The sequence below is a fragment of the Phycomyces blakesleeanus genome, assembly GCF_001638985.1.
Source record: "Phycomyces blakesleeanus NRRL 1555(-) unplaced genomic scaffold PHYBLscaffold_4, whole genome shotgun sequence".
Classification (NCBI taxonomy): domain Eukaryota; kingdom Fungi; phylum Mucoromycota; class Mucoromycetes; order Mucorales; family Phycomycetaceae; genus Phycomyces; species Phycomyces blakesleeanus.
In genome coordinates, this window is record NW_017265137.1 from 2756042 (window position 1) to 2777391 (window position 21350).

The 21350-nt window shown below is 37.0% G+C and overlaps 10 protein-coding genes and 1 non-coding gene across 11 annotated transcripts; 3 read left to right on the plus strand and 8 right to left on the minus strand.

Moving 5' to 3' along the window:
* Positions 1–11: 11 nt before the first annotated feature.
* Positions 12–607, minus strand: PHYBLDRAFT_141915 (hypothetical protein; the record flags this gene model as incomplete). Its single annotated transcript, XM_018430696.1, has 2 exons — positions 12–203; positions 482–607. The coding sequence occupies 2 exons, from the start codon at positions 605–607 to the stop codon at positions 12–14; spliced, it is 318 nt and encodes a 105-aa protein (XP_018296092.1).
* Positions 608–1995: 1388 nt separating this feature from the next.
* PHYBLDRAFT_164933 (hypothetical protein) lies at positions 1996–4245 on the minus strand (the record flags this gene model as incomplete). The annotated part of the gene is made up of 10 exons (XM_018435107.1): positions 1996–2160; positions 2229–2244; positions 2673–2816; positions 2862–3004; positions 3578–3645; positions 3716–3764; positions 3832–3893; positions 3969–3977; position 4136; positions 4243–4245. 10 exons carry the CDS (start codon positions 4243–4245, stop codon positions 1996–1998), a joined length of 660 nt encoding a protein of 219 aa, XP_018296093.1.
* Positions 4246–4362: 117 nt separating this feature from the next.
* Positions 4363–5657, plus strand: PHYBLDRAFT_68440 (hypothetical protein; the record flags this gene model as incomplete). The annotated part of the gene is made up of 4 exons (XM_018441957.1): positions 4363–4782; positions 4838–4999; positions 5208–5393; positions 5493–5657. 4 exons carry the CDS (start codon positions 4363–4365, stop codon positions 5655–5657), a joined length of 933 nt encoding a protein of 310 aa, XP_018296094.1.
* Positions 5658–5788: 131 nt separating this feature from the next.
* On the minus strand, positions 5789–8902 carry PHYBLDRAFT_164935 (hypothetical protein; the record flags this gene model as incomplete). Its single annotated transcript, XM_018435108.1, has 5 exons — positions 5789–7127; positions 7929–8316; positions 8371–8626; positions 8652–8698; positions 8758–8902. 5 exons carry the CDS (start codon positions 8900–8902, stop codon positions 5789–5791), a joined length of 2175 nt encoding a protein of 724 aa, XP_018296095.1.
* A 3194-nt stretch (positions 8903–12096) lies between these two features.
* Positions 12097–13277, minus strand: PHYBLDRAFT_141919 (CCHC-type zinc finger transcription factor; the record flags this gene model as incomplete). The annotated part of the gene is made up of 3 exons (XM_018430697.1): positions 12097–12351; positions 12412–12784; positions 12844–13277. 3 exons carry the CDS (start codon positions 13275–13277, stop codon positions 12097–12099), a joined length of 1062 nt encoding a protein of 353 aa, XP_018296096.1.
* Positions 13278–13346: 69 nt separating this feature from the next.
* On the minus strand, positions 13347–13970 carry PHYBLDRAFT_141920 (hypothetical protein; the record flags this gene model as incomplete). The annotated part of the gene is made up of 1 exon (XM_018430698.1): positions 13347–13970. The coding sequence occupies one exon, from the start codon at positions 13968–13970 to the stop codon at positions 13347–13349; it is 624 nt and encodes a 207-aa protein (XP_018296097.1).
* A 363-nt stretch (positions 13971–14333) lies between these two features.
* PHYBLDRAFT_t73 lies at positions 14334–14405 on the minus strand. Its single transcript has one exon. It is a non-coding gene; the product is annotated as a tRNA-Cys (tRNA).
* A 1060-nt stretch (positions 14406–15465) lies between these two features.
* PHYBLDRAFT_164937 (hypothetical protein) lies at positions 15466–16715 on the plus strand (the record flags this gene model as incomplete). The annotated part of the gene is made up of 5 exons (XM_018435109.1): positions 15466–15524; positions 15858–15916; positions 16104–16187; positions 16342–16415; positions 16644–16715. The coding sequence occupies 5 exons, from the start codon at positions 15466–15468 to the stop codon at positions 16713–16715; spliced, it is 348 nt and encodes a 115-aa protein (XP_018296098.1).
* Positions 16716–17246: 531 nt separating this feature from the next.
* PHYBLDRAFT_164938 (hypothetical protein) lies at positions 17247–18517 on the plus strand (the record flags this gene model as incomplete). The annotated part of the gene is made up of 5 exons (XM_018435110.1): positions 17247–17618; positions 17684–17763; positions 17856–17988; positions 18061–18273; positions 18356–18517. The coding sequence occupies 5 exons, from the start codon at positions 17247–17249 to the stop codon at positions 18515–18517; spliced, it is 960 nt and encodes a 319-aa protein (XP_018296099.1).
* A 99-nt stretch (positions 18518–18616) lies between these two features.
* Positions 18617–19874, minus strand: PHYBLDRAFT_141922 (hypothetical protein; the record flags this gene model as incomplete). The annotated part of the gene is made up of 2 exons (XM_018430699.1): positions 18617–19128; positions 19217–19874. The coding sequence occupies 2 exons, from the start codon at positions 19872–19874 to the stop codon at positions 18617–18619; spliced, it is 1170 nt and encodes a 389-aa protein (XP_018296100.1).
* Positions 19875–19931: 57 nt separating this feature from the next.
* PHYBLDRAFT_102164 (hypothetical protein) lies at positions 19932–20471 on the minus strand (the record flags this gene model as incomplete). Its single annotated transcript, XM_018427678.1, has 1 exon — positions 19932–20471. A coding segment is annotated over one exon (540 nt), but the record flags the coding sequence as incomplete, so codon positions are not given.
* Positions 20472–21350: the final 879 nt, after the last annotated feature.

Genomic DNA, 21350 nt, shown 5'->3' on the forward strand with positions numbered 1-21350 from the left:
ATGACAATAATTTAAGATCTCATAACACAAGCACGCCTAGAAGCTCTTGAAGCTACTGTTGCCCAGTTACAGGCAAGGGCTGATAATCTTCGAGAGATGGGAAATAACATTCCTTTGGAAAACATTGTCCATTTACCGGTGTGGTATACACACCACAATTGAGTGAAGAACAGACCCCACAACCAAACACTGGTTTCTTCTTGCTAATGAATCTGGCAAGTTAACAATCTCCGGAACTGTTACACACCAGGCACACATACACTACATACTCATACAGTGTAAACCAACCATTACATAACAGGGATTCGAATTACAGAGATTCGAATAGTAGCAGATATAAACAATATTATTTTGTCTCTTTAACAAATAACACTCTCACAGTATCTACTATTCCCATTATTGAGATACTAACCCATAAACAATCCCAAATACCTCAACCAGCTGGAGAACAAGAGATAGGACAAGTACCCAACAACCAGACTCTTTGAGACATTGGACATCCTGGTGGAAGTGTTCCTGGCAACTCTTGGAAAATTTCGGCCACAGCAATCCAACGTGCAATGTCTATATACCTGACTGAAGGTGATGGGGCAGCTGCCTGTGTCATGTACAGATCAGCCTCAGAAATTGTTTGTAGTCTCCTCAGGGCTGCTTTTAAACTTTTCCATGATCGAGAAGAAAGTGTTTCGTTGTGGAGTGATCTTACAAAGTCGCAAAAGAAGGATTTGATTGAAAACCTTGAGATACTTGCTTCTTTTAGAAATATTTATCTCAATAGGTTTGTAGGATTATGGGGAGCCAAGTATATGGCTTCTCAAAAGTGGAGATCCGCCAGACTTTGATTACCAAGAAACTAAAATATATATTCTTTGAAGAAAACATGTATTATTTAATTATTTTATTCTAACTCTCAAGTAGTGTAATTCTTTGAAGATAACTGATTATTCTTAAGTACAAAAGATAAAAATGTGCACACAAAGATATACATAAATGTATACTATAGAAATTCTGTAGCTTAAACTGTTATTTAATAATATATGAATGAGTGCTCTCTTTACATACTTCTTTTTATATTTACTTTCGATTATTTTGATTCATAAAAACAATAAAAATAAAAACTATAAAATTCTAATATAAAACATCATGCATTTGTTGGACCAATTATAATAAAAAGCAGAGGCACTAAAAATGGTATATATCTGCTATATTTGGCACTTTTGATTAGATTAAATGCAAAAATGATCTGAAATCCTATAAAGCGTATTTGACTTAATTGTAAATCTCATAAATTGTATCTGACAAAAAAGTAAAACTAATAGGCTAAAACAGGCATGTTATTGGCTATAAAAGTTATGAGTTTGTAACTCGTTACAAGGTCGGTATTTTAAAGACTGACTTTTAAATAGCAAAAGTTATGAGTATGTAACTTGGTATGAGGTCAGAGGTATAAATCCTGTCATTTGCTACAGTGATTATCACTTTACAGATAATATCTTGGTCTGCAAAGAAATCCTTTGCCTTTGGTATGTAAATCAATTATTCTATCACGCAATTAACAAAAATTAATTCTTTTCTATTGTTTTATAGTCAAAGAAATCATAATCCCGTACTTTACTGTAAATGTTTTATTTCTTTGTCCATTTGTACTGGGTACTTCCAATGTAAGTATTAATTAGTGTATAAAATTTGCGGTATAAAACACGCACGCACTCCCATCACTAATGTTTTATCTATTCTCAAAGAGTACTGCTCTTACCCCTAAAAAAAATAACGAGCACCTTATTTTCTTCAGGTATTTGTTTTTTGTAGAAAATTTTTTATCCCAAATATAATAAGCCGGCCGAGCAAGAAGTAACTGAGGATATAGAATAGCTTTATTAGATTTGAAACCTAGAAACATTCTATTCTTTCCAATAAAAATAAAAGTATAAACCATAATCAACTAATAAGAATGGGAAACCAAATAAATAAAGAACATATTACTGGTCCATAATTTTAAAGACGTGTTTTTTTGCTGTTGATGATTGGAGGTGTTAAAGAACTGTCAGTATAGATGGTCAGTAAATGTGGGGTGTAGTACAGATAAACCATTAGAGCCATATACATGATATAATCTGTCTTTGACCTTTCTTGTTCTGTGTCAAGAATATCAAGATAAATCTATAGTTTTAAATACTTTTTTATTTATTAAGCATAATGAGTATATCAAAAGTGCTACCAAATCTTACTTGCGGAATCCCCCATCTACATATATTGTAGTGTTTGCAAGTCTCGCATATACAGTGCTAGATGACCTTAAAACCTAGTGGAAAAAATATCAACTATGCTATATCACATTATCCCAGTACCATTTGCCCATATATACTTGTCAGTATTTTCCTATTTTCTTTCAGTGTGATCTAGGCTATCTTCCAATTCACTGTAAACGAAGCCAAATTAGTCAAGCTTTAATAACACAGGAGTAAGCAAATAAGAGAGAGGATAAAAAGATGATTTTTATTATTTGATTTGGGTTATCTTATATAGTTTTTTATATGATTATTCATCTTTGATTACACTCAAGTAGTGTCTAGTAATATTACAAATTATTATAAACGGATTACACTGAAAAAGAGGCGCGGTTTTCTTATGTGTAAAACTGTAATTAATTATGTGAAAAGACCAGGTTTTACGATGTGATCAGATAGTTTTTACAAGTGTATGAAGCTGGCTTACTCATAGGTGGTAAGACCAACTTTCGAACATAGGAAAAGGTCAGAACAGCAGGATAGTAAGATGTGTTTGCATTTTCTGTATATGGGTTTTTACCACATGCACTAAAACGGCAACTCAGAATTACGTTTTGTTGTAATATATCCTACCGCTTTCCGATTAAAAGAACGATAAATGAAAGATTGATTATACAGATATGCCAGTTTTTACAGGGTTTTGTTGTATTTGAATTTATTTTATCCAATCTTAGAGACTTCTTCTTGTACTGTTTGCTTCCATACACTTCTCCGATCTTTAATTTATTTATAATAATTATTGGTTTATTTTGTTTTTATTAGAAAGAAAAGAATATTCTTAGGTTTATAGTACAGTGGTTATATTTAATATTCAGGAACGTTCTGGCTAGTGTTCTATCCTTCATACAATTTGAAATGGCCAATGTTCTGATAAAACAAGTATTCTCCAAACAATATCTCCCAGAGAAAAGCCCAGTTGTGTGTTGCTTGCTTGTAAATGGTTGTTCTATGAAATTAGAAAAGTGTTAGCTGTTTGAACAAGAAATCGTGGATATTAAGAATATATATATGTAATTATGCTTGCAATATAATAGCTTACCAGAGACAAAAAGAAAAGGCGTCATGAATGCGAACCATAGTACTCAATATACTTTATTTGGCTATAAAAATGCTGAAAAATATTATTTTTTGTGAACTGTGTGGTAGAATATTTCATTTACCTACCCGAAGCAAAAGGATTTATTTGCAGACCAAGAGAGTACATAGGAGACGCTAATATTGTCTTCAGTAAATGATATACATTAATATACAAAATAAATAATATTGTTATATGTACAAAAAAAAATTACCATGTCAATGACACTCGTATGAAATGAAAGTTCTTGATTTGTAATGTGCTCATGAGAGAAAGGTTCATCTATAATAGAAATTATGTTAAGCCGTGTGCTTATTAAAAAGAGATAGATTGAAATAAAATAAAATATTACCGTGTTCATAACCATGTTTAATAGTAGAGAGTAATTTCGGCGATATGGTCTATACAAAAGAAAGGAAAAAGTCAGAATAATTTTATAGGATGACGGCATAAAGTATATTTACTAACCTTAGCTAATCCGGATGGATATTGTGAAGGGGATGCATCAGAAGGTAACAAAACGCGAGTGTCTGTAGTAATAGAAAACAATTATTATCATTTTAGTTATATATATATATATAATATTAAAGAATAAGATATCTTACCAAAAAAATCTGTGAATATAATAAATGTTAGAAAGAGAAAAAAGAGAGAAAACTTGTAAATGAAAAAAAAAACAAAAAGAACAAAAGACCAAAGAGCCAAAAGGCCAAAAGACAGAAATCATATATTGAATTGAGTTGAAAAAAGCATGTTCAAAGCCGATTTGCACCCTGTTAATTCCAGGAAGTATTAATAGAGATACGCGTATTAAAGAAATCCTGAGTATTTGCAGCAACAACTGTAATATAATAAATGTGTTCTTGCTTTTACTTTTACCATCTTTCCATTAACTACACTTTATTCTTTTGCTTAACACCTAAATTCTTTTGTATGTTAATAACACTCTATATATACAATGAATAGATATATAAAACAAATATAATTAACAATTAACTCATGTATAACATTTTAATAGATAGCTTTCAGACCATGGTTAACAATCATCAGTCAATTGCCCCGGCCCCATCCCTGGAATATACCAAGCTTTTAAGAAGGCTCACCGCTATGGAGGAAAGCCTCAAGATCATGGATTCAAATATTGGCATTGTCATCAAGGGGAACAAAGATTCATTGGAAATACTTGATAGCATTGCCAATGCCTTTGGAGAACTTCTTGCAGTTATTGCTTCTACTACTATACCTGCTTCTGCTTCTGTCCCTTTTGCAGCTTCTTCCATTGGCTCTACTCTAGATTGGTATACAACACCTTCTGAGGCTTTTTTTGGTATCTCTTCTGCTGCTCCTTCTGTTGGTCCAGTGGTTCTTACTGGTGCAAACGCTGGTGAACTTAGTAAACAGTATCGCACTAGAGTTTTAGTAAGTGTTGAGATGTATAGTAGTTCATCAATATAATATCTCACACTAAGTATAGGCTCTTATCCCAGGAGAGTTGAAGAAACACAATTTCAAATCAAAAAAGCTGGAACTAGTTGCAGCTAATGACAGCAAGCGCAGTTGGGATGTTAATGTTGATTACAGACTTCCACCCAACAGACAGCTGATGCATGACCTTCATGCATACCTGGCTCCAAAGGTTGTTGGGACTAGTGTTTGATAGGCTGATATTAGCGATTATATATACACAAACTTTTGTGGAACGAGACGCCAAATCAAGGAATCCTATGAATTGTGCAAAAAGACAAATTCTCGGCCAAGAAAAGCAGGTTGAGAGACCAATGTATGTTAGAAGTATATTTTGATTGCAAATTAAATGTATTCATATTAATACATTTATAAACTAGCATTTTGACCGTCACGAGCTGACCTACCATACATTCAAGGCTGAAATTAATGTGAAGGTGGGTAAGAGCTGCGACGGACTCTTACAGAAAGAAGCAATGTCTGAGGGCGAATCTGAAGACGATATGCTTGGAGTCTCAAGCAACCATGCGATTTGTACAGTGCGTCCAAGTTGGAGAAGCGATGAGGTAATTTCTTTTGTTTACATTATTGTATATAGCTTTTTTTTTGTTTTTTTATGGATTTAAATGAAACAGAACTTTGATTAATCACTTATTTGTATTTAGTACAATCACTTTCTTGCGGTTGTTGATGATTTTATGCGTAATTGCATGGACTTCAATTCGCGTCAGATGTTGAAGAGGTCCTTTGGTAGAGATGCTGTTTTAGCAGTCCTGCCTAGATTGACGTCCCTTCTCCCTCACTGGGCTTTTAGAGATGAGTTTCAATAAATTTTGTTTTCTTATCCTCTACATCCTTCACATCCTCCATCTGACAATGATAAACATACCAACAAATACAAACACTATGATTATTCTTTTCTGTGTGCCTTTAAAAAAGGGAGTTATAATTTTATTATTTTTTAAATATATTGTTTTTTTGGCAAAGGAATGACCAGCATCTTTTTTACTTTTCTGCGTGTTGTGTGCTCAGCAGTTGCTACTTCTAACATAATTCTATGCACTGGCAATACACATTGGAAATCGTCAGGAGAAAATGTTGGAAAGCAGGTTTCAACGTGTTCGTACTCTCGCGATTTATCATTTTTGGGTGTGTACCATTTGATAAATGCAAAAGTATGTTGAGAATTGTGAAGAAGTTGTGTTGGGCGGCAATGGGTGCGGAGCAAGGGAGTAAGGGATGAAGAGGTGGGTGGAGGAGTGAAAGAATGGATGAAAATGTACTGTATTTGACCCGTGTATGCAATGATATGCTCACCAGTACTTCCAATGAACTTTGCTTGTACAAGAGAGCCACGACTTCCAGATTCACCTTTACCCTTGTAGACCTGCCCAAGGATGTTGATGTATTTCAACAGGGTGATTGTATTGTCAACAAAGTATGGTGATTCCAACACTTGTTGAAAGTGAACTAATTGTTCATTGTTGTACACAACTTTGTAGTATTGTAAGAGATGAACATAGTGAATGTCACTCATTGTGGTAGCGGATTTTAATGATAGAGGGAATGTGGAAGGAGGGAGAGGTTCGTTGCCTTTTACAAGTACATTTGGATCTTCAGAAGCCTCGACAAATGACTGTATGCGGAAGGTATGTTGACGGATGGATGGAATGGTGGCGGGTGTAAAGGAAGAAGTGGGTTTGGTAAGGAGAGGAAATGCAGATGTCTGGCGGGTACTCTGAAGGAAACTGTTGACAAGATCGTCTTTGTGCACATCTTCAATAAATTTCTTCATAAATGTTTCTTCAAACCCAATCTTCCTGTTTGTCTTCAAAATTTTTAACAACCCATTAAACCGCTTGAACCCAAATAGCCAATAACCGTACACTGGTCCAAAATCACGAAATGTATCTCGAAGATGGAGGTGTAGGTGCATATTACAGATGAGGATTTTGGCGTTGTACAGCTCGTCACATCTGGTGCAAAAAGTTTGAAGGAACTGATGGGCAGTGTTGACTTCATCGAACGTGATTGTTGGCTTAATCAACAGGCGGCATGCATCAACAAAGTTAATCCAGTTTTTGAATCTGTCTTTTGCAAGAACATCTTTCAACAGAACTGGTGAGTATACGAGCACCCATGACTTCCACTCATCTGCCTTCATATACGAAAACTGCTTTCCTATTTTCGAGTTCAAAGAGGTGTATTCACCAGGCACAATCATTGTTTCTGCAGTCTTCTGCATTACTGCAAAATCACCATCTTGAATGTCTTCGTCTTTGATCCAATGATTCATCAATCTTTTAGGCATTCCCAAGAATAAGTTATGCATGGGATTGATGATCGTTCCACGTACTAGATCAAGGTATCCAAGGCAATGCAACTGCGACCATCGAACACCATTTTTGACCTCCAGTCAATGCCTTTCTGAGGGGGTACTAGCACTTTCCCACTCCTCAGCATGCAACTTGTTCTCTACACCGTCATGAAGCACCCACTGAGAGAAGTCAAACCCACGAAAGTCAACATTGACACCGTTTTCCAAGCGAGGGAAATGTCTGTTGCACTTGTAACATGTGCATGTACTGTTGTGCAAGGTGAACCCACTTGTCTTTCTTGCTGCTGGGATGTCACATGCCACCATCATCAATGCGGCATGGACGCAGACACCACTAGGACACTCAAAAGTTGGGATTGCCAGTTCCTCATACAATCTTATCAGATCATCTACCATAGGCCAGAGATAATGGTTTATCTCTTCGGATTTGGGTTCCTTCGGGCCAGGCATCAATCCTACAAGAAGTGTGTTCTCTGGCTTGTATCTTTCATTGCAAGGCAGATTGTTTATTACCAGGTATATAGCACCAGTCGAGTGCGTGATGTTATTGAAAGGTTGAAACCAGTCGATGTTGAGAGTCAACATTAATGAACGCGAATCCTTTGTGAATTTCACGCCATCTTTGTCTTTGAGCTCCTTCTACATGGCACTGTCGTATATGTCACACATCGTATCCACCATCTTCAGCTCGTGATTCCAATGTCTAATTTTATCCTCGAATCCTGGACGAAGAAAAAACATTTGTAAAGTATTAATGACGGACTGGTACAAGTATGAACACTTGGCTACCAAAGCACCCGATGCTGATGTTTTTGTCAATTGGCAGTTGCAAGACGAGTGTGCACCAAGCTTTACGAAATTGCAATGAGACGGGACAGATGCACTTTCTTTGTACACCTTGTGACAATCCTGACACACAACAAATTTCTTTATGCCTTTGGTCATGGCTGAGAAACCTGTCATGCGCTGAAGACCAGGAAGGCTCAAGGGCAGTTGGAAATCCTGCTCATAAATTGTCAAAAGCTTGTTGATGAACTCGATCAAGGCAATGGCACCCTTGTCAACCACATAGCGGGAAGCGAACATCACCACAAAAGTAGCAATGAACCTGTGCACTGGGTTCTGGGGCATATCGGGAGTGGCAAAAGGGTCTATTATAAAAAAAAATTAACGCTTTTTTTTTAAAATTTTTAATACTAACTGACCTTCACTATTCAATTCATTGTTGTCAAGCTCAATAACATTGTCTTCGCTTTCGTCTTCACTGATTTCATTGCTGTTGCTTCCACTGTCATCATTGTTGCCATTGCTGATCGCATCATTAGTAACGGAAACGTCTTCAGTGTCAGACATTGAAGCTCCTTCCCAAACAGGTGAGTTTGTCTGAGTGTACGATTCTTCCAGGGCTCCGGGTTGATGGGTTAAGATAGATACATTTAGAATATAACACTTGGTTAATATCTAACAGTATCTGAATTAAATAAACCTTATATTCATCATCGACCTCCATCATATTTCTTTGGGTAGACATGTCTATTACAACACGTTATTTCATGGATTACAATACAATTAAATAAATTCAAATATTGTACCCCTTTCACATCTTATGGCATTTAGTCTTGCTCTTTTGTTATGACGTTGAGCAGTTCTTCTAGCAACAAAACTATAGCCAAGATCGTTCTGACTACATCCAGCACAATGGCACTTTTCGTTGTAGAGTTCAGGAATTGTGGACATAATGTTTATTTGTTTTTACTTTGAAGTGTTAAGAGAAAAAGGAAACAAGTACAACGTTTACTAAATTTACTATGTCTTTATAATGCATTGTTATGTCTTTATAATAATAATAAATAATATTTTCGCCTATTGTATCCAAGCCAATAGAAAACTGGAAAACAGTGTTTTCATCTTGAACACACAAAAAAAGCTGAGATGAAAAAATACCCCAGATTTTCTATTGTTATAATTTAACTTTGTACATGGTAATTCCCGTATGTTTTTCTAGTGTTACTAATTTCTAAAATTACAAACTGATGAATAATCATTGTAATTCCTGCTTCTTTTATAATAACAAGTCACTAGAACTTGTATCACAAAATTAAGCATGACAAATGTCCAAAGATATCAATTCTGACAACAAAATAATGTCTGACATCACCCCCTCCCAAAACTGTTGATAGTCCTCGATCAACCCCAGAAGAATCCACAAGGGAAAACAGTAGGGCAGAAGAAGAGTCCAAGGCTAAATCGCAGCGCATTTGGGCACGGGCAGGGGTTGGGTGATACCAGGTACGGTCAAAATCATCGGATTTTGCAATTTTTAAATGATCAGCATGAACCCAGGAAGTATAAGGGACACCTTCCATAGTTGTGAGCTTGTATATATTTTTATCTGCATTCTTGTCTATAACTATGTATGGTCCCATCCAGTTATATTCTAAGCCAAATTTGTTTTCATGTCGTAGCAATAAATGTTCACCAATTGCAAATTGGTGCGGTTTCATAATAGAATCCCATCGTTCTTTGTCTTGTTGGCTATTGGTGGCTACTCGAGCATCAGCATTAATGCGGGCTTGTTGCAGATTGCGGAGAAAAGGGATAGCACCATCAGAGACAAGAGAAGGATCATCAGGAATAGCGGTATCCATGAATGGGTGTAGAGGATCACCCGGAATACGAGGTTCACAGCCATAGGTCAGGAAGAACAGACTGAAACCAGTTGTTCGGTGTTTCCTAATTTGGCAGGCCCAGAGTGCAGTTTCCAAATACTCGTCCCAGCAATGAATAGCACCATGTACATATTTTCGTAGCATCTGTTTTAAAATACCATTTAAACGTTCACATTTTCCGTTGGTTCGAGGGTGAAATGCTGATGTTAACTTGTGGTGTAATTTAATCTTTTTAATGTAAAAGCTGAGGATGTGTGATATGAAATTGGCACTGCGGTCAGTGAGGATCTCGTTGGGACAACCAAAACGCATTACAATTTCTTCATACTGGAAATTGGCTATTGCTTTACCAGTAGCAGCAGGTACAGCACGTGCTATTGGCCAATTGGTGGCATAATCTACTGCAACGAGAATCCATTGGTTACCATTTACAGTTGTTGGGAGCTCTCCAATGAAATCTAGATGCCAGTGGAAAAATGGAGGGGGAATATCTAGGGGTTCCATGGGTGCATGGTGGATATTTCGCTCGGCATTGGACGCTAATTGACACTGGGAGCATTTTGCAAGCCATTCTTGGATCTGTGTTCGCATTCCTAACTACCACCAACGTTTCTTCATCAAGTCATAAACTGTTGTCTCACCAGCATGTCCAAACCCATTGTGGAAATTGTTTACCAGATTGGTATGCTTGGTAAACAGAGCAAAACGGATTTCTTGAAATGTGTCACCAATCTTAACCAAGTGGAAAACCTTCTGATCATGAACCACGAATTTCTTGCGTTGTCTGTGTAGCAACTCTTTTATGTCGTCTGGCCACTCATCTTCCGTGCGAGCATAGTATTTGGGCCAATCTGAAGTCTGTGATTCGGGCATGGTGTACAGATACTCTGGCTCCATAGACTCAATTGTAGATGCATCAAATTCAGGACCGTCCATTCGAGAAAGTACATCTGGGACACCGTTGTCTTTGCCAGGTTTGTATTGAATAATGGGGTTGTACAACTCGAATTCGGAAATCCATCTTATTAATTGAGGGGTTGGTTTAACTTGGCTATGGAAGTACTTGAGGGGCAGGTGGTCAGTAAAAACAGTAAATGGTTTCCCTTCAATCATACAGCGCCAGGTACGTAGTGCGTGCAGTATTCCTAAAAGTTCACGTTCTTGGGCTGGGTAGGAACATTCAGCACTGGAAAGTTGCTTGGATTCAAATGCCAGTGGTTTCAAGACTCCTTCTTCATCTTCTTGCATCAATACAGCACCAACACCAAAATCGGAAGCATCTGTCTCAATTCGGAAAGGTTTGTTCATATCTGGTGCAAGTAGTACAGGTGCAGTGCTGAGTTTTTCCTTAAGGATGTCGAAGCTGTCTTGGCAAGTGTCAGTCCATACAATTGGTCGTCGTTTAGGTCCTGTTCCTTTGGTAAGATCAGTTAATGGAGCAGCAATTCCAGTGAAACCTGGGATAAAACGGCGATAATGCTGTGCCAAACCAATAAATTGGCGCACTTCTTGAACATTAGAGGGTGGAACCCATTCTTGTATGGTCTTGACTTTATCTGGAGACAGGAGGATACCTTGAGCAGACATATTGAAACCAAGAAATATCAGTTCCTTTTTGTTAAATTCACATTTTTTAAAGTTGGCAATCAGCTTGGCTTCACAGAGATGGTTCAAGACATGTCGTACATGTTCTTCGTGTTCTGCTGAGGTTTTACTGAATATGAGAATATCGTCCAAATAGACCAAAGCGAAGTTGTCTAAACATTCTCCCAGAACTTTGTTCATCAAATGTTGGAAAGTTGGTGGGGCGTTGGTAAGACCAAAAGGAAGGACCAGGAACTCGTATTGACCATAGCGGGTGTTAAACGCTGTTTTTGGCACATCTGAATCTTGAATGCGTACTTGATGGTAGCCACTCTTAAGATCTAGGCTGGTGAAATGGTTGGCTCCACGCAATTGTTCTAGGCATTCGTCAATTCTTGGTAAAGGATAGTTATTGCAGATTGTGACTTTGTTGAGAGCATGATAGTCTACACACATGGGCATTTCGCCATTCTTTTTCTTTACAAATAATATAGGAGCACCCCATGGAGATGAGCTAGGGCGAATGAGATCAAGGTCAAGGAGTTCTTTGAGTTGCTTTTTGAGTTCGTCAAGTTCTCGGGGGCTCATCTTAAAAGGCGGTTTGTTTACAGGGTGTGCATCTTCAGTGTTTATTACATGTTGTACATCTCGACTCGGTGGTAACCCTGGCAAACCGTCTTAGAACACATTGTCAAACTCTTTCACTAGTTTCATCCATTGTTCATCGTTGGTTACTTCTTTCTCGGTCTTGATGTGCAGCAAAAAACACTCTGCCTCCTCCCTCCGAGAGAGTTTCTGGACTTGCTTTGCAGAAATAAGGTAATTAAGTTGAGGTTTCATGGGGCGGTTGCCATGGGGACGCAGGACAAACTCTTGGCCATCACGATATAAAGACCAGTTATCTCGATGCCAATCAGGAACAGGTTTAGCAGTCTGTAATCATGTGTGACTGAGAATCAAATCGAATTTAGTGAGGAAGATAAAAGCATCAACACTATCAGTATAACCATTAAGAGAAAGTGTAAGTGTGGCTTTCTGGTTAATTTTGATGCTATGCCCTCCAGCAGTTTCAACTGATTGCCCAGGAATATTCGAGACTTTTGTGGCAAGGTGTTTGATCCAGGGTAACACATAGTTTGCACTGGCTCCACTGTCAATGAGAATCAAGATTTGTTGTCCGTGAAGTGTTGCTGCATATAATGATAAATCTGTGTCCACAGCAGAGTGAAGGTCTTCCAAAAAATGTTGATTGGTGGTGAGACAAGGGTCACAATTTTCTTTGGAAATGGCTTTTTTCTCTTCATTGGTAACAATTTTGTACTGGTCAAAAGTTTCTTTATTACTTAAATGTTCTGTAGGCTCATTACTAATACTGGCCTGTGGGGAGGATTTTTCTTCCATTGTACACAATCAACCTCCCATTACGGTTGTGCTTCGCAAAAACCCTGCTTCTTAAGACTCTCCTCGTCCAACTTCTTGATTGCGGCCAGACGGTCTCTACAATATCTCTTGAAATGACCGGAGTCACCACACCAATGGCAAGTAGCATTAGTGCGTCTTGGAGGCGGGCAAGACTGGTAGTTGCTGCGACGGTTGTTGATTGCGTCCAGGTCCATGGGCTCGGGTCCACTGTACTGATATTGCTGTTGTTGGTACTGTGGCTGGTACTGCTGCTGGTATTGTTGCAGAGGTGGTACAGACGTATAATTGTTCTGGTATCCAAGTTGGAGACCACTGGCATATGCCAAGGCAATGTTACAAGCATCGTCAACATCAACAGGGCGGGCAGCAAGGACATTTCCACGGATGGACGGGTGTAGTCCACAGACAAATTTATTGAGTGCCTCTTCATTGTTCATTCCAGGCAATTCCAATTAAATGTCTTGGAAGGCATTGATATATTCAGCAACAGTCCCAGTCTGGTGTAATCATGCTAGTCGATCTCTAGAGGTCTGGAGGGAATAAACTGGGCAGAATTCTCTGGTGAGAGCTGCTTTAAATTCGATCCAAGTAGTGGGATGGTCTGTTTTGAGTTCCGTGCATCTCCACCATGTGTCAGCTCTATCGCACAAAAGATTTACTGCGAAGTTGCAGGCTTTGGTCAGGGCGAAATTGTTGTACTTGGTGTAATGCTCAACTGCGCGCAGCCAGCCATCTACTACTGCGGCAGAGTGCTCACCTCGGAAACAATCAGGCTGCTTGATTCGTTCGGCACGGGACTCCTGTTGTGCTGTGATTGCTTTCATTGCTTCTGCAACAGTGGCTGTGATTGCTTCAGCGGTTACGGTGGCAGTTTGTGGGGCCATCTCTTCTAGTTCTTTATTTTTTCCTGTTAATGTTGCGGCAAGTTTTTTTGCAAGTTTGGACCACTTTTGTTCTCGTGCAGGAGTGTTCTTGAGTCTCTGTTCTTCAGGTATATGTGGTACATGCCGGTTCTTCTTGTAGTCGTTTACTAGTTCTTTGGGTAACAAGTCCTGGACTTGTTCTTCAATCTCAAACTGGCTAAGTGTCTTTTTGTCAAAATTTTCTTGGTGTCTTTCACCAGGATTCATCAAAGGTCTTTAGGAGGAAAAATAGCTTCAGCTACCAATTGTCGTTCCCGATCTGGGTTGGTCTTCCTTTTACTATAACAAAGTCAAAAGGTCAAACCTACTGGGGATCAAGGAGTATATGTAAAATCAAAGAGAGGATAAAAGATACTTTTTATTGATATGAATTGAATTGTCTTATATAGTTTTCTAAACTAATACTGCGCATTATCCGCAGTAGTTATTATTTATATTTAATTAAAGAAATAGTCATTATACTGCAGTTAACTATCTTCAGATTTTACGGATTCATCAAAATAATGTCCGACAAAAGGAAGACCAACTCAGATCGGAAACGATATGACAAAATATCACTAAATTAAAAGAAGGACCCACCGTGATTTGAACACGGGACCTTAGGATCTGCAATCCCACGCTCTACCGCTGAGCTATAAGTCCGTAGCTGCTTGTGACGCGGTGCATTGTAATATTTATTGGCCATAGTATTAGTCCCTTTTTCAACCGATTTCAACCTTTTTAATCAGTCACAAAGTCTCAAACCCCCAATTATAATTTTATATTTTAATTTTATTTATATTAATTTTATTTCTTATTCTAAAAATTTGACTTCTCATTATTTTTATTTTTATTCTTCTCCAATTTTCTGAAGACAAATTTCTCTTCCCTTTATTCTTTCCCAAAATTAGTTTCTTCTTTTATTTCATACTTTTCTTACACACTAAATGTGATGTTTTCCTCTCAACACTACTTTACCAAAATTGTTAACTGTAGTTTTTCTATTTCTTTATAACATACTCCTTTCTGATCTTTTCCATTCTCTATAGTTATGTATTATAATTTCATTTATTTTTCTTTTATGACAAATCCTGATTACAATTATTTTATCTATCTTTTTATCACAATTATCTTCTAGACATCAGTGCAGCCTATTTTTGCTATAAATTTTATTTAAGAAGTAGTATAAATAACCCTTCAAAATCAATCAATAAACAATTGTCAAATTTTTCTGATACAAAAGTTTTCTCTAAAGACACTATCTACTTTCTCTGATCTCTCTTGTGAATTTTTCTTCCATTTATTCTTTTTCTTTGTCAAGTCTTCATGGAAGATTGACTGTTTTCTATTCTTTTTCTATTATTTTTCTTTCCCTTAAATTTTACGATTTTCATTTTGTTAAATTTTCCTTTTATTTTTCATTCTAAAATTACCTTAGAAATTCTCTTAGTTAATTTTTAATCTTTTTATTCTCTGAATACTTCCCTTAACTTAGTTTATTTTACATTAGCATGATTTATTTCCTTTTGCTAGTTATAGATATTTCTTCCCTTCTGAAATTTCTTCTATTTTTCCCTTCTAGAAGTAGTTTCTTGTATTTAATTTACATTTCATTATAATCGTTTCCCAATTCAAATAACTGTACCTCATTACAGAATTCAATCCTTATTATTACCCATACCTTGCTTTTCTTGTACACACCAAACACACAACAAAGTACCACATGCGTCACTTGCTTAGTACAAAAGGTGTTATTTGGTACTCTCAATGGAAAGAATGCAGGTTCAACCCTTAGAAGCTACACATTTATCTGGATCTGTATACTTAGTTCCCTTCCACTGCAAAAAAATGCTCAATTTCCATATGTGATAAGATGTAAAATTCTGTGTGATTTTTGAAATATATTCCAAATATTATACAACAATTCTCAGAATGATAGAAAAACTAGCTACTAAATATTAAATACCTAGATTCTATGGATAGAATGGGTCTGTGCATGGTCATAGAGTTCTGTTATATCTCATTATATCTGAAACCTTAATTGAATTCTGAGTTTTTCTTCTCTAGTAAAACGTTACATTTATTTTATGTATTGCCTATTTATTCTTGTTTCAGACTCATTCAAGAATGTGTATATTTCAACAATCTTCTGATGATAGCTCAACTATTTTCTGGTAAGTATCAATCTTATTGGATGGGTACTTCATTTACAATTTGAATTTCATTATTTGATTGATCAAAAAATATATTTCTTGTACTTTTATTTAAAAATAGTTCACGGAAAATAGTTTACAAATGAGTTTTTATTTTATTTTATTAAAAAATCTTAAAATAGATTCTCTAATAATGGGTCTTGGATAGTTGGCATTTGGTCTGGACATTTGATCCAGACATTTGACATTGGGTCTTTGTTTTGCATTCTTGGTTTTGGGTTCTTGATTTTAGGTACTGTGATTCTACTTTGGTCATTAATAATATCTCTTACCTTTTGGGATAAATAAATGGGAATACTGCAATATCTCTTTGAATATTAAGGGAAGGGGCAGAATCTTGGGATGACCAAAATCGATTTTGTCATTTTTAAAACATGTGTATACAGACCAGATTTATTCTTTGGAAATAGAGAATCATATTGCTATGGATAGCATTTACATAATTGTTGGTATACTTCAAGTATTCCTAATAGAAAGAGAAAAAAATATGATTAGTATGAGAGAATAATAATTATAAAGTCTTGCTTACCAGAAAAAGTGATTCTTTGGCATCTTTTTAATGCATGCATACAAAAGAAAGATAGAGAAAATCTAATAAATTTAAAATGATAATGAAGAAAGTATAACATTAATATAAGTGATTAGAAGATATTCTATTAAAGCTTACCATGTTTATTTCCATCATTAGCTTTTGATGGTTGTCATCATCATTGTTTTGCATCTAAAGATTAATAAGCTGATGATTAGCATCGCGCAATAAAAGTTGTTTGCTTTCTTATTCACCTTTGTAAGCCAGTGTGTTATGTTAACTCACGCAGAAAGTCCTATATAATAAAGACGATAGAAGTTTTTTAGTGTTAATAATCATGTAAAATAAAGTAAAAAAAAAAATTAAGTAATTACCATAGTGTAGAAAAAGAAGCAAAAGTAAACAGTAAAAGAGAAAGAGAGAGAACAAAAAAAAGAAAAATAAAAAACAAATTGTAAGAGTAGTGAAAAAGCTTATTCTATTCTCAGAATTTATTAGGGTCTATTATAATTTAACACATGTGTTCCTATAATTTTTTCTTTTGTTGCTGTACACCCAAAAAGTATTGGGACATATAAATACTACTTCTATTTGCCAGATTATTATATCCTCCCTCACATTGTATTAGAAACCTCACATACTATTACTGTGCTTTACCATGTATGTTTATATAATTAAAATAATATTTTATAATATTCTTCTATATATGCTTTATTTATTTATATTTATTTATTTTTTAAAAAATATGTAAATATCTGTAGCATGCCTTCCAATGCCACTAGAAAATCAGGACGCAAAGGCAAACAGAATGCCCGAGGAACACTTAGCCATGTTGCTGCCAGCCGGATTGAGCAATGTGAGATTGCTCCAAGAGTATTGCCACTTGCAGCTGGTCCAAGTGGGACAGAGGCTCCTGGAATGACTGTCAAGTCCCTAACGCAGGTTATGGCAGCCATCAACATGATGTACGATCGTACTGTCGAAGCCAACACTGGAATTCGTTTTCTGGTTGATGCTCACAACCAAGCCATTGCCCAGCAAGCTCTTGTTGCATCTTCTGTAACTCAGGGAGTAACTGCTACCAATGTGTCTACAAATAGACACACCAAAGGCGAAATATGTGCAATTGTTCTGGTATGATTTTTTCTGACTTCATGCTTTAACACACTACCTAAATAATAATATGAATAATCATATAGAATCTCATCAATGGGAGAATGTGGGCGAGAAACTTCCGTTCAGATGATTTTGAGCTTGTTGCTGAAAACAAAAGCTGCAGGTGATGGAACACAGCTGAGAGGATCGATCATCCTGACAATGTTGAGGTGATTAATTACCTCTGACAGTATATCATTGCCCAGCCTCGCACAGCTGGGTTCTGGGAGGATATGATAGTGCAGAAAATAAAAAACAATTACAAGACATGTTTTTGTGCTGTCAACGCAACCCCGAGCAAATGTCTTCCAAAAGGCGCAATAATTGTATCAACAACCATTGCATTGAGGTAAAATTACAAACAAAAAAGAAGAAATTAAATATTTTGCATTCTGTTCTAATCATTTTAAAATATATCTAGATTCACTTGCATCGTGTTGATACCTACATTAACAATTGGCTAGCAATTGACACTGAGATGGGATACAAGCCAGGTAACCCTGATGAGATGGCATACTTGCATCTTCTCAAGAAGAGTGTGATATCTGATAGTGAATCAGAAGATGAGAACGTCACTCCTATAATCCGTGTGCGGGTTTTGCAGGTTGCTCGTCCTAGTTGGAGAAGTGCTGAGGTAATTTTTTTAAAGGTGTACACTATAATATATTTCTATAAAAAGATGACTGTACAGAAATAAACTAACTAATTATACATAGCTGAATAGGCTTATTCAGTTCATTGATTTCTTGGCAGCAGAGAATGACAAGAAGATTGCAACACCACAATCAAAGCAAAGAATGCCCAGATACCTAAAAACCATTGAGGTCACTCCTGTCCCCAGTCACCTGACTGCGATCCTTCCTGTCTGGGCAATTTAAAACCAATAAAAACAAACAATTTGCTCTCTTTTTTTTCACTGGCATATTAAAAAAATTGAATAATATTATTAGAAAGAAAAGAAGGGATAATTATATATTTTAAAAGTAAAGTTTTCTAGACAAAGAAACAATAAGTTTTTTGCTGATATTTTGTAATGTCGTATGGTCAACAATTGCAACAGGAAGGAGAATTTGGTGCACTGGCAAGATGCTTTGAAAGTCAGGCAAAGAAAACGCGACATCCCATATTTCTACGCCTGCAATTTTTCTACTTGTCTCCTTGGAAGCCTTGTACCATTTTACATAAGCAAATGTATGTTGGCTACTTTGGGGTGTTCTGTGATGTGGAGTAGAAACAAGTGGACTAAATGAATGAACAAATAGGTACTGAATCTCTCCGACATACGCATACTTTGCTCCGTTTCGACCTTCTATAAACATTGCTTGTATATATGATCCTCTTCCATTTGTACCTCTACTTCCCTTGAATGTCTGGCCAAGGAGGTTGACGGATTTGAGCATTTCGATCCAGTCATTGACGAAAGCTGTATCTTGAATCACATCTTTGCAACTGGAGATGGTGGGATCATTGTAAACAGCTTGGTAATATCCTACCAAACAATCATACTCCTGTCTTGGCATCATCTCATACGCTTTTTTTTTGCAAGGGCAGCGCTGATGGTAGCAAAGGCGTGTTACCACGAATTGACAAGTTTGGATTTTCGGCAGCATCAAGAAAGTCTGGTAGAGAGAACCAATTGTACAAGGCGGTGCTAGTTGTAGAATCAGCAGGACTATAACCAGTTACCAATTTATCAAAGATGCCGGAGAAATTGAATGGACCAGATGTCTTCAAGAAATTGCAAACAAAATCGCCTTTACGGGTATCTTCAATGAATGTTTTCATGTATGTCATTTCAAAGCCGCTCCTTCTGTTGGTATTGATATTCTTTAGAACACTGTTGTATCGCTCGAAACTAAAGAGCCAGTACCCATAAACAGGCCCTAAGTCCTTGATTGTGTTGCGAAGATGAAGATGGAGATGCATGTTTGGAGATAACAGATCCTTGCTATACAGCCTTTCACAATCTTTACCAAACTTCTCAAGTGCTATGTGTGCTGACTGTATATCATCTTTGGAAACATTTGGCTTGGTAAGGAAACGGCAGGCATTCACAAAAAACATCCAATTCTCAAACTTTTGCTTTGGTAGTACGCCTTGTAGAACCACTGGAGAGTATACCAGACACCACGATTTCCACTCGTCTGCATTTATAAAGGGAAATCCCTTTGAAATCTTTGATCTTAGCATGGTGTAATCAGGCAGCAATGTCATGTTTTCAACGATTTTCTGCATGGCAACGAGTTTTTTATTGTCAATTAGACCATCTGCAACTCATTTCTCCATCATCCTCTTGGCTGTGCCTAAGAAGAGATTGTGCATTGGATCAATGATCATGCAGTGGACAACGTCAAAGTACTGGAGACGATGCAGTTCGGACCAGCAAACACCATTTTCAACTTCAAGACGATGTCTCTCAGCTTCAGTGGTTGCATTCCTCCAGACCTCAGCATCCTTACAATTATCATTCTTAGTGCGAAGGAGCCACTTTGAGAAATCAAATCCAGAATAATCGACAGAGCTCGTTCCAGCTAATCGGGAGAATTGGCGATTACATTTGTGGCATGTGTTTGTACTGATATGGGACGTGAATCCACACACTTTTTGGGCAGCAGGGATGTCGCAGGCAACCATAAACAGAGCAGCACAGATGGTGATACCATTTGGGCATTGATATGTCTGGACTCTGACTCCCTTGTACAACTTTTCTAATTCATCAACCAGAGGTCTGAGGTACAAATTTATCTCGGATGTTTTTGCTTCTTTCGGACCTGACATTAACCCAACGAGAATGACATTTTCTTTCTTGAATCTTACACTTCGAGGAAGATTGTTTACAGCCAGGTAAATTGCACCACATGAATATGTCACACCGTCGAATGGCTGGAACCAGTCAATGTTTAAGGTCAACATCAGTGAGCGGTTGCCATGAACAAAGGGAATTCCATTGGTGTCTTTCAAATCCTTCCACATCAAGCCATCGTACACATCGAACATAGTATTCTCAGCCTTCGGGCTACGGTTCCACGAGTCGATTTGGGTTTCAAAATCAGGCCGAGAAAAGAGAGCTTTGATCGAATTCTGAACAGAGTGATACATATATGTTCTTTTTGGAATGGACAACTGATTTCCCAACTTGAACAAACTATTACTGCACATTGAGTTATTCCCAAATTTATTAAAGATACAGAAGCGGGGTGTTGATTCATTGTTCTCATATATGCAGTGACATTTGCTACAAGAAACATATTTCTTTATACCGTCTGTAAAGGTATTGAATCCTGCCATGCTTTTGAGACCAGGGATGCTAACTGGGAGACGGAATGGATCTCTGAAAAGCTCGAGTATTTTGTTTATGATGGCAATGAGAAGAATGGCACCTTCATCAACAACGTACAAGGATACAAAGAGTGCAAGAACCTGTACAATAAAACAATGGATGAAACTCAATTCTGAGTTGAATTCAGGAAAGTTGTCTTTTTTAAAAAAAATTAATTTCTATTATTTTATACAGCAGAACCCAATATCCATTATGAAAGTGTGCAAACCTTCACTATCAAGCATGTCATCCTCACTGGAATCATCTTCGCAACTGTCAGAATCAAGATCAGAGTTAAACTCTTCATTCTCATAACCAAAGACAGCATCGGATTCTGAGAGAGGTAAGACTCAAATAGGCTCTTGTGTCTCCATGTCTACTTATATACTGGT